A 12,544-nucleotide genomic window follows, 5' to 3' on the forward strand; every position below is an offset into this window, starting at 1 on the left:
TGAAAATTGCATCTAAGTCCCTTTGGGACTTCAGAAAAATTATGGGATTTCAGGGGACCTTTTTGCTGTATTTTTGGTTCTGTGGGACCTCAATGTCATTTTCCCAAAATATAATTTAGAGTACTGAAAACACCTCAACCCATTTAATTATGATGGTTTTTTTTTTGGATTAATTTTTAATAAACGTACAATATAAAGTGAAAGTAATAAAAAGGTTAAGATTTATAATTAATGACTGAAAATATGGTAAACACTCTGAACTGAAACGAAGCACAGCCAAGGATTAGCACAAATTCCGCAGCATTTTCCTCATATCTAAAACTTGTTCCATTAGAAATCAGAATAAACTGAACAGTCACTGATATTTATTGTGCGTAAGCAAACCAATAGAAATCTCGTATCTCATTGTCAATGCCTGCCAAGTCTACAATCTCTACCAAGGAAAGAGCTAGACAGCGAAATCAGGAAATAAGAAATAAATTAAGGTGAAGAAACATGCTGCATGATTCTGGACACATCTACGTTCCATTAATGATATGTCGCCTACTGATTTACCAAATTCCTATCAAAACTGTGCCACTTTCTTCTCTTGATTGCGATATCTGACAAATTTGGAATCACACAGGTTTATCCGCCAGCAGCAGCGTGTGCCACCAACCACAGGCTACATTTCGTGGCCTACAATCACCAATAGATACTTGACAAGGGATGTTTCTGTCCAGAGAGTCCCCCAGCCCAAGCTGTGCACAAGAGACAATAATCAATTAGTCGAGGAGAAAATGAAGGGTATTTAGATTGAGTAGTATGAACAGGGAAGAGAAATTTCCAACTTAAATATTCTATACAGTTTCTTTTTCTTAATCATTCATTCTCTTCCATCCAAGCATACACATAAAACGGGGAAATCGATGTTTAAACATATAAAAACAAATCTTGATGAAAATTTTACTTCATTCCCAATGTAGTGAAAATATGGAGTCAAGTAGTATATAATTGGATGTTTCAACAAATTTCCTCAACATATTATGTGACTCAGTTGATAATAAACAATTTATTTCGCTCCTATTTATCCGCTAACTCAAGATATAGAGTACCTGGCCATATTTGTTCCATCCCCAAGTGAAAAACTGACCATCGTCTTCAACATGCAAACATAACAGTCATTGTAAGAATAAGCGGAATAATATCAAGAATGTCACTGAAAAGTTTAAGATGTAAAAAGAAATTACTAATCAGCTTTAAAGAGTGATTATATTCAAGAACGGAAGATATCAAGCTAAGGCGCAACGCATTAAAGGCATCGAGTTTAGAAATGATGGAATTTTTTAAAACACACGTGGCCTGAGTAGCAAAACCTTACAACCTGTCGATACAACTCATAAACATTAAGCATTTCAAAAGCTGGAAGTGCTTTTGGAACTGCCTACCGGGACAGTTTCAGAGCTTCTGCTCCCAAACAATTATTATTGACTCAAAAATCTTCATACCTCTAAACAGTGAATAATGTCATTTCTAAATTTCAACCTATTTATTCAACTTCATTAGGCCTTAAGTAAATTCAAATACTAGCAACAATTATTTCTCAAACATAGTTGTCATTGAATACGCAATGCACACATCTTTTGTCGTATTTCTACCAAATAATGTTCTAAATATTCTCAAGAACAAGAACCCCTTTTCACTAACGATTGCATAACAATAGCTTTTGTCAAGCCATAACAATTCCAAAGGAGTATTTAACCAGTGCATGAGCCACCATGGAGTTACTTGAATTACAAAGTATTGAGGAAGTCGTGGTAACCATCTGCCAAAAGTTTATTATTTTCAGCGTACCATGTCGAGCTCATGATTGACTTGAAATGGTACGGTAAGTTGTTACTCACCAGTCATGTTTTGATAAATAAAATGATTCTTCTGCACAAGCAACTCCTCAATTATCCCCCCCCCCAAGTGATAATAAAAATGATAAATGGGTCATAATTTCAGTCCACATGGACACGCTAAATGGTTCTTGAACGTTTCCTCCGGCATGTAGTTTTGAACACGTACCTGTTAGTACAGCACTGTGACGAGCCCCGCAAGAAATTATACTAGAGTGCTTATTCTCCAAACATGAAGCATCCAAGAGTCTAGGTGAAGCCTGAAACAGATACAAATAGTGTAAGTGAACAAGGGCAAAATAATTATCCCCTAACTAGCCTGATACAATTCTCAAGCTAACAGTCAAACAGATCAATATTTATATTTCTTCAAATATAACCACATAAAAAAATTATTCCGTAGGCTAAATCTCGGAATATATCTGTAGGTGAGCTTTCATTTCATTAATTGCAAAGACTGAAGTTTTAGTCATTGACTGAAAATTTAGGGTTCATTTGACACATTTAGGTTGGAAGCTCTGGTCTTAATTTATTCTCATCAATCGATATCAGATTCTCCTCGATAACACCATAACTGATTCCCAGGAGAATAGAATAATAATTTATCGGTACGTATTAAGAGAGTGCTGCTGTTCAGAAAGATGTTATTATCCCAACACATTTTTGAGAAAATGATACTTTTTCCTCAGAGATGACAAACGATCATACTAAATATCAATGAGCTGGTTGATGTAAGGTTGGTCCAAACTTTTACTATTTTATAAAAACAAATTGTAAAAATAGAGAATCAATCGTGCCTTGAAAGTACCTCAAGATGGTCAGAACCGGTACCCAACTGTCCAAACTGGTTCCCGCCAAATGAATAAAGATGACCATCTACAGTAACACACAGTGTATGCCATAGTCCTGCAGCAGCTTTTTCCACTTTAGTTCCCAATAAAGAAGGTACACATGTTGGTCTCAGCTGATCAGCAGTACTCCCTTGCCCGCACTGGACAAAATTTGAATAGAAGAAGATATAAGGGAATCTCAGATAGGCCACTTAATTATTATTTATTTATAATAAAGTGCACCACCAAATGGCAAATCCTCTCACTTCACAGCAATGTTTATTGACTAGTACTTAAAAATTTGAAATCATGACATTTGGAGGAAGCAGTAAGGACGGGGTCAGTAACGGCGAGTTCATTATAAACCTCAAAGCATGTCTCCATTCATGTCTTCAGTAATTCTGGAGGGCAGATACGTCCAAATCGCAACACCTTTAAACAGACTTTTTGGAACAAGAAAAAGATTTGTCACTTCACACATGCATGCCACAAATGTAAAACACATTCCAGAGATATCTCCCAGCAATTGGTGAAATAGTTATTTTAATATCTCTATCTGTACCATTTGCTAAAATTACTAGTATTTCGTTTTGTACATGTAGAGTGTTAGTGTCATGTGTCCAGAGTAAAGGAAATGAATAATTGTGATCGTTACTTCAATATGGTCATTGCGCATTTTCAAATATAAGTTAGGGATGGCTTTATAAATCCCGAGAGCAACTTTTTTTGGGTTAATAATTACAAAGTTATGCTTCTAACTTTCAAAGCACTTATCTTTATTTTACCAATACCAACAACCTGTACATAATTAATCTTATCTGCTGGGTTTCTTTAGCTTTTTTCCAGACCAGAAAACAAAAGCCATTTTCCAAGCATGACATTTTTTTGTTGTAATTGGTTCCAGCAGTTATCACAATTAATTCATGACAATTGCTTCCAATTACTTGCCCCTTTCCTCCTCTTCTGGGAGCAGACTACTCAAAATTTACCTTTTGCCGTTTTCACTTTCTCAAACCCAAATTTTGCGAAGAGCAGAACTCACAAAAACATACAACATGAAACAATCAAGTTGACATGTCAAACTTCAAGAAAATATGAAAACACGCGTGTGCATACATATTATCTTCACATGTCTCATTAACCACTTCAAGATAGCCTTTTGTTTCCCTGACAATAATATTACCTATACATTTGCATTAGTTCCAACTTATTAGTGGCCAAATAAACTAAGTTCCTTCCCTCCATACCCAAATGAAAACACATCGGGAAAAAAATAATAATCTGACAACCATAGCAATACCTGTCCATAGAGGCCCCAGCCAAAAGTAAGTAGCGCCCCCACATCTGCAAGAGGAAGAAATAAAGCTACTTAGAGGTATGCACATATTAACCACTTACTCACATATCCCTTCAATTACATAGTGGACAAAATATTTGGCACTTGATCGATAGACTTTCAAACTTAATTCAGCAATAGTGGCTTTAGACACTAGATTTTGTTGTAGGCATGTGGCTTGTAATAAATTCCAAAAACTGTAATGGCAATTTCATTAATAATCTTGAGCACTTGAGACATCCGGACAACAAGACATCTGATATGCTGACCTGTTATTACTGCACTATGCCGCCCTCCACAAGCAATTTCCTTCACGTAAGTTCCAGGGACTTTCGAAGCTTGAGTTATAGCACCCATACTTCCTTGATGAATTGCTGATGCCTTATCCTTCTGAGAAGTCGATGGTTCAATACAAGGTATGAGATGAGGAGAAGATACCATCTTCACTCGAGAACCCAAACCTAGCTGTCCTTCGCCTCCATAGCCCCAACCCCAGACCTGTCCCACATCTGAAAACTTTGGTAAAAATATGGTGCATCAGGGGTCTTTCTTTATATAAAAATCTCCCATACCTTTGTATTTCATAGAACCTTAAAATCCACACACAGTGACCACAATGAATATTCAACTACAATTACAAGGTCATAGCCACTTGTCCAGATAGACACAAAGCAATTACCAGACAGTGCCAATGTATGCCTCCCACCAGCTGCTACAGTGGTAATTTTCACCCCATGACCAACAGTAACTAGTGAAGGAGATACAGTAAAAAATTCATCTCCAGATGATGGACTGTCAGATTCTAGCCTGGCCGGTGATATCTTCCTACGTTTCACTGTTTCCTCTCCAACTTTCTTGTTGTCAAGTTGTGAATCTGACCCACTACTCGTGTTCGAGCCTTGTGGGCTTCCTGTTTAATGTCTGAATTCCATTAGCTCCCTGAAATGAAGTCGAGAAATCTCTATGCTTTGTTAATTATTCTGTTGCATGTATAAGCAATGTTTGGCCACCTTGTTCAGCTATTGAAGAGCCCTGTTTCCCGGCAGCATCTTTTTGAAGGCTTCTACCAATGAGGAAATCACCAACAATTTTTCCAGAAGGCACACATTCTTTCCATCCCCACGCATATACTTCACCTTTTTCTGCACATAAATTTCTTAACTTTAGTCAAACAATGTGGAAGGGCATAACCATTGAAAGAACACAAGCTTCAATAAGCAAACAGTCTTAAATAACATTCTGTCTTTTGCACTTCGGAACAAAAACAACATATACACTCTATTAAAAATTGGATTACAGAAAGAAATAGGCTATCAGCCTGAAACAAATAGCACAAGTACCCTTTTAAATCGATTTGCACTAACATTATGAACTCAAACATAGAATTGGACATGTGTTAAAATTAAATGTTGCGTCCTTGCATGAGTGCTTAAGCATTTAGGTCATGTGCTTCTTTGACCTATTAAAAGAGGGAATAAAAAGCCTAAAATTCAATCACCCACACACAAAGTCTTTTACGTTCTATTTGGTACAAGGGAAACAGAGGGAAGGAAAGGGGAAGAAAAATCTTAATGAGCCCAATTTTAAAAATTGGAGAAGTGGAATTAAAAACTTTAAGATAATTTTGCTTGCTCTTTTATCTTATATCTTCCTTTTATCAAAATTTTATAACCTTACTTCTCTAATTTTTTAAATCGAGCTCGTTAAAATTTTCCCTCCCTTCCCTCGTACCAAATATAAGGTTAGTGACAAACAGAATTCAAGATAGTGTTCAGTGTTACTTTATGATATTTCACCACATCTCCAGTCCATCAGATTTCCAAATCATACGACATGAACAAGTTAAACTTTAGATCGATTGCTTAAAAACATCTAGATCGATTGCTTAAAAACTTCTAGACCGGTCCATTCAATGACGTGAAAAACTTCAAATATCGGCTTGCCATAATTAAAAAAACGAAAAGAAAAAGAAAAAAAGAGCAGTGAGATCAGTGGCCAAAGGCAACTTGTGCACAAAAAATCTCTCTACCCTTCTCTCGAAAGAAGAAAAAAGAACGAACGAAAGAGAGAGAGAAAAAATCAACGGTGCCACAAATACGGTCAATCTAAGGAAAAAATTCCCGTGAAACAAAAGATATCGTTCGATTGTCAGTGGTCAGTCTCAGGTCCTCTTGAAAGTATTTAAACTCCTCCAATCACAATATTCGTCACCATTACATCAAGCATCCAAACAGTGAGAATCCCTCAAGAAATTCATTGCTAATTTGCTATATATGGTTCATATAAAAATTATTATGACGCCAAGATGCATTACCAGTGACTGCGACGCAATGCGCCCAGCCAGCAGCAGCCTTCACCACCGAAGCTTCAGTAGGCACCGGAAAAGGTTCTGGTGTCTCCTTCAAAACACGCAGGGAGAAGAAGTAGCAAAATAAATTGAAGAAAATGCACTGCAAAAGCAAGTTCAACATTAGAAGAATATTGCATTACCCCATGTTTTCCTGATGTCAAGTAGCTTTGACTCTCATCATCCGTGGAGCCCCACGTGATGAGCTTCCCATTCTCTGAAATGCACAGTACAAAAATCGGAAACTTAGATAGCAACATCCCATCACCACGGGCAAAAAATTTAAAGAAAGAAGAAGAAGAAGAAGATATAACATAAAAGAACAAAATTATAAATTGCAAAACCACAGAAAAACAGAATCCGCTATTCGAACTTTAGCAATACAAATCAGTTTGTCCAAGACAGATCTAAGTTTCCACTTGATAAATAACTATTCGATCTGAACTTAGTTTATAAAAGTGGCAGTAGACAGAAAGATCCCAGAGTGAACCTGAGATGGCCATGGCGAATCCACAACCACCTCCATACACGTCCATCCACGAATCTCCGGCTAGAACCGGATCCGAAAGCATGACAGGAACTGGAGACAATATGGGAGCTTTCTCCGGCAAAGCTCCAGGAAGGTATCCCCACATGTAGACTAATTTCTCCGGGAGCTTGTCCATTTTCTCATTTTCAATTGCTTCATTTCCATTCATGGCGATAGAGAAATTGAATCCAACAGAAACGAACACTCCTGCACGGCCGATCTCAAAGAGGAAGAAGGAGAAGAAGGGACTACAGAAAGCGAAATGAAGAAAAAACTAAGACTTTACAATACAAGAACGGGCGGGGCGTATCAATTACAGGGATATAGGACCGCCACGTCGGATGCTGACATGGTGATAGGGACACGTGGAAAGATCTGAACCGCAGTTGCGGATTTTAAATTTGAAGTCACGAGCTGGCTGGAACCTTCTGGAAGATGAGGGACAATTCGTCGCGTTCGAGGTGCCTCGTTTGCGGGACACGTGGACCAAGCACTTATTACGATAATACTAAAATAATGATTAATCATTGTTTAATACAATCATTAGTGTCTTTAGTGGGTTTTTATAATAAGTTTACGAAGTTTACCATTTGAGCACAGTCACTTTAGAATGTACCAGAAGTTCTTAAAAAGATGGCAGATGCACAGGACCTGTGAATAAAAGTGGTCCTTTCTGCAGATCTTCACTTATTTACCCTTATAGGGTTCCCGTTTGATGTTGTCATCTCGTTCCTAGATACATAAACTAATTAAATGTTTCAGATATAAGAATTTAATTAATTTTATCTTTTAAATTTATAATGTATTTTCTAAAATGTTTTTAAAGTATTTCCACCAGAAGGTACTCCCTCCATCTTTTATTATAAAATTTTTTTAATTAAATTAAGCGGTTTAAAAAAACAGTTTAAAATTAGTTAAAAACAATAAATACGTAGCAAATATAATTTTTTTTCAAATATACCTGTATATATAAATGGGTAAATATGAGATAGTAATAGTGAGATAAACAAAGAAAGAGAATGTATTAAATATATTAAATTAAAGGTAAAATATATAATAATACATTAAATGTTCAGACAAACTCAAAGAAGATTTTATAAAAAGGGACAGACACATTCAAAAGATTGAATCTTATAATAAGGAACGGAGGGAGTAGTTATTAAGGGTAATTTAGAAAATTTAACACATTTTTTATAAATAACTAGCTTAACTAATTTTTTTAATCTCTTCAAATTAGTTATCTAACCCTTATATTAAATATCATTATTTTTTAACATTATCATCAAAGTATATGCAATAAGTCTGCGTCATTTATAAATTAAAAAAAGTGAAGAACAAATATTCAATATCAATTCTTAAAGATAGCAGACAACATGTCTCTCTTGGATAAGAAGGAGGCATAAAAAATGTTTGAATCTAAGCCCTATGGCTTTTGTGTGCCCCTTTCCATCAACTAATAAGGTTTTCAACCGAACATTAAACTTATTAATTACAATTATAAAAAAAGGATTAATGGTCTCTCAAGTTTCAGTTGCAAAGAACACATGCACGATTTTGCACATTCTGATCATTCCGTCTTCAGTGGACAATCGGTCATGAAAATGCCTAGCTTCGTGTGTCACGTGGCATGTAATACTCCTATGATCCTTAATATAAGATCCATATAACTAACTTGATTAGATTTAAAAAGTTAGGTAAGTTAGTTAATTATAAGAAAAGTGACACATTTTTCCTAAAATACTATAATCATCTTTCTTAATACCTCATATCCCTCTTTTACTTGATTGTGGTTGAAGAGTATCCATAAGGGTAATTTAGAGAAAATTGATAAACATAAAAATAAGTCTTATATTTAGGACCAAAACCAACTCAACAATTAAGTCTTATATTAAAGACCGAAGGAGTATTGTTTAAGGATCTGTTTGACTCAATCAGAAAGAGGGGAGGGATGGGATTTTAATGAAAGGAATAAAAGGTAAAAGGACGAGAAAGATTTTAATATTATTTCGTTCGGATTGATCACAATGGAGGGGAAAGAATAGATACTAATGTTATCTTGTTTGGTTTAGGAGGAGAAGAGAGGAAAAATATTTTTATAAGAACAAATTTATACTTGTTCTATTTAATATATAAAATTATAATTTTATGATTACTAAAATTGAATAAATATAATTATTATATCCATTAACAATAAAAAAAAAACAATAACATCACTGTGGGTAGCAACAACAAAAAAAATCCAGCAATATTTGGCAACTATTTGTTTTTCAAGTTGGAAAAAAAATCCAACATGTTGAAGTAGAAATCCAATCAGAGCTGTAATTAAGTTGAAGAAAAGTAACATCATTGTGGATGGCAACCAAAAATTGATGCCTTGTCAAAACGGAGGAGTCGTGCTGGTGAAAGGATGAATTGTCACAGTCAAGTCGAATATGAAGATAGAGGATGGAAAAGAAGGGGAGACAGTGGAGATAAAGATGCAAGATGAAGGAGGCACAGAGATTGAAGTTGAGTGTCAACGGTTGGAGATGGAGAAGGAGAAGATGAAGTAGGCGAAGGAGGAGAGCTCCGATTCTTGGGAGATGAAGAAGCAGCGGCGGGGTCATGGTGGAAGACGAAGGAGAGGGGGGAGCCAAAGACTGCCTAGCGTGAGGGTGTAAAAAAGGGTAACTTGGAATAATAAATATACTTACAGGTACAAAGTCCTAGAACAATTTATAAGTAGCTTTTTAATAATAATTTATAAAATATGAGACAAATATATAAGAGAAATTTTGTCTCGATTTACGTAAAACATGCTTATAAATAATTTTTTAAATCCTTCCAAACAAGCCCATAATAGATAGAATAAGACAAAATATTGTTTGTCCTCTCTAACCGTCCTCTCAGTTTTTGAGGGAAGGGTTATGGGAGAAGACGTGGAAAATTTTTGCTTCTCTCCTACAAATTTTGGGAAGCCAAATAAAAGGACGGAGCAAGATCACTCTTTTTCCCTTCCCTTTCCTTGCCCCCTGCCAAACACACGTCAAGTTAAATCACATGGCTGTTGATATCTGTAATTGAGCGCAAGCATTTTCACACCACTGTACTTTGTTTAGTAGCTGATGGCCGGCTTTTAATGAAAGTACTGCTATAATGAGCATGAGTCAAAGTAATAGTTAGTTGCTGGGAGGCGAAGAATCTAAGATCCTGCGTGATATGTGTTTATTATAGAATCTAATTATTAAGTTAATTTTGGTCGTAAATATAAAACTTATTTATCATATTTATCAATTTTTTTAAATTATACTTATTAATACCCTTTCAACCATAATCAAGTAGGACAGAAGATAAGAATATTAAGAAAGATGATTATGATATTTTAGAAAAACATGTCATATTTTTTATAATTAACTAATCTATCTAATCTCTTTAATCTAATCAAATTATTTAAATATGTCTTATACTACCTCCGGTTCTATTTATAAGATTTCGTTTGTAAACTACAAATAAAGTTTTATAAATAGGATAGGAGATAGTATTAAAAGGAGTATTAAGAATGAGAGGTGAGTATTGAGATTAGAATTGAGAAAAATTTATTAAAAAGTGTTTAGTATATGGGATTGACTTGTTTTATGCCAAAAGGGGGAGGTCTTACAAGGCGCTCAAGGTAACCATTTTGATATGAGATTCATGATGCTACCTCCACTTTTTAATATAAGATCTCATTTAATTTTTATTTTAATTCTAAATCTAAGACTTCAATCTTTTTTATCTTTCATATTTATACATTTTTTTTCTAAGATAATCCTTCTAATAAGAATAATTCTAACCAATACATTTGATTAGCGAGGATATTTTAGAAAAAACAATACCTATTTATTACAAATAACTAACTTAACTTATTTTTTTAATCTACTCAAATTAGTTAATTAGTTCTTATATTTATGATAGGGGTAGTATATACTTCATTGATATAATTTGTGAGAATTTTTGCTTTTAACTTTTTTATCTGCCGCCTGTCCAAATCTAAATGAAGTTGCATCCGTCAATATAAAATCGAAATTATAATCTTCCTGAAAGAACATGAAATGTTTCATTGTTTTGTATTTCGCCCAATTACCTAAGATTTTTCCCCCCCAATTTTCTGCTTAAACTTTTCAACGTGATCAAAGAAATACATGCTCGATTCAATTTAATACCTATTTGGGAGGGTTTAAAAAATCCCCTATAAACACATTTCACATAAACCGAGATAAAATTTCTCTCACATACTTACCTAGTATTTCACAAATCATTATTAAAAAGTTACTTATAAGCTACTCCTCCGGTTCTTATTATAAGACCCAATTTGACTTTTTATTTGGTCCTAATTATAAGACCCAATCCATTTTGTCTCTTATATTTATGTATTTTTTTCCAAGATAATCCTTCTAATAATGATAGTTTTAGCTAATATACTTAATTAGCAAGGATATTTTAGGAATGACAACACTTATTTATTATAAATAACCAACTTAACTGACTTTCTTAATCTCCTCAAATAAGTCAATTGGGTCTTATAATTAGGACCGGAGGAGTATTTATAAACTGTTTCAAACAGGCTCTTAACAGTGAGCAGGAACATCCGAAGATGTCTCTGACAACGAAGACGGAATTCCTGCAGAAATGACCCAACAAAACAAAACGGGGTGGTTGGGGGTTGGCTCTTTATCAATTTGGTTGTGTTTGTGGAATGAATATGGACAAGATTGGGGAATATAGTAGCAGCAAGCTTGATGTTCTCCCACTAGCCTTAGTTCTAACTAATTAATTAATATTTAATGCAGGGTCATTTTTATGATGTTATCTACTACCATTCCCACTCTTTTTAAGTGCGTATTTGTTGTACTCAGCTAATTAAATTTTAATTTTTGTATAATGCATCGCTAGAATGCCTTAAAAGAGACTCCAAGTAGACTTATTTTATTCAAGTTTGCTGGTGAGCACATTTTCAATCATAAAGATAATCAGACTAGAGTCGGGCCAAACCTCATAAGCCTGTCTAAAAAGCCCAAAAATTCACTTAATATAAGACTGCAAAATCAAATACTACCTCTGATCCTTAATATAAGATTTTGTTTGACTTTTATTTTGATTCTAAATATAAAACCCCAATCCACTTTATCTCTCATATTTATACATTTTTTTCTAAGGTAATCCTAAGACTTTGTTTAATAATGGTAATTTTAGCCAATACACTTAATTAACAAGAATATCTTAAGAAAGACAACATATATTTATTATAAATAACTAACTTAACTTCTTTTCTTAATCTCTTCAAATTAGTCAATTAGCTTTTATAATTAAGACGGGAGGTAGTATTAAAATATCCTAATCAAGTAATCACAACATTGCATTATCAATGCCAATATCACTGATTTAAAATAATTTTCCAATTAATGTGTAATTTCATGACTAATACTTCCATGAGCTCATCAAAATATCATTTTCTATGAATTATATGCTTTTCAAGGATCATATTTATTTCAATAGTTTTTCCCCGCCTAAATAATTAATAAAACTAAAACCTTTAAAATGATTTACCGTATCAACAGTCACGTGTGTGTGTGTATATATATATTTATTTATTTTAAGCCGTGA

The 12,544-nt window shown here is 34.3% G+C and overlaps 1 protein-coding gene across 1 annotated transcript; it reads right to left on the reverse strand.

The window, feature by feature from the left end:
- Nucleotides 1-303: 303 nt before the first annotated feature.
- LOC114730116 (ultraviolet-B receptor UVR8-like) lies at nt 304-7,188 on the reverse strand. Its single transcript, XM_028917139.1, has 11 exons — nt 6,884-7,188; nt 6,537-6,610; nt 6,361-6,445; nt 5,057-5,188; nt 4,726-4,956; nt 4,316-4,555; nt 4,011-4,054; nt 2,689-2,871; nt 2,050-2,140; nt 1,095-1,138; nt 304-740 (listed from the first exon to the last, which is right to left on the reverse strand). The coding sequence occupies exons 1-11, from the start codon at nt 7,089-7,091 to the stop codon at nt 618-620; spliced, it is 1,455 nt and encodes a 484-aa protein (XP_028772972.1). The 5' UTR covers nt 7,092-7,188; the 3' UTR covers nt 304-617.
- Between the last annotated feature and the right edge of the window lie 5,356 nt (nt 7,189-12,544).

The sequence above is a fragment of the Neltuma alba genome, unplaced genomic scaffold, assembly GCF_004799145.2.
Source record: "Neltuma alba isolate B1F8T4 unplaced genomic scaffold, ASM479914v2 tig00012712_pilon, whole genome shotgun sequence".
NCBI lineage: Eukaryota > Viridiplantae > Streptophyta > Magnoliopsida > Fabales > Fabaceae > Neltuma > Neltuma alba.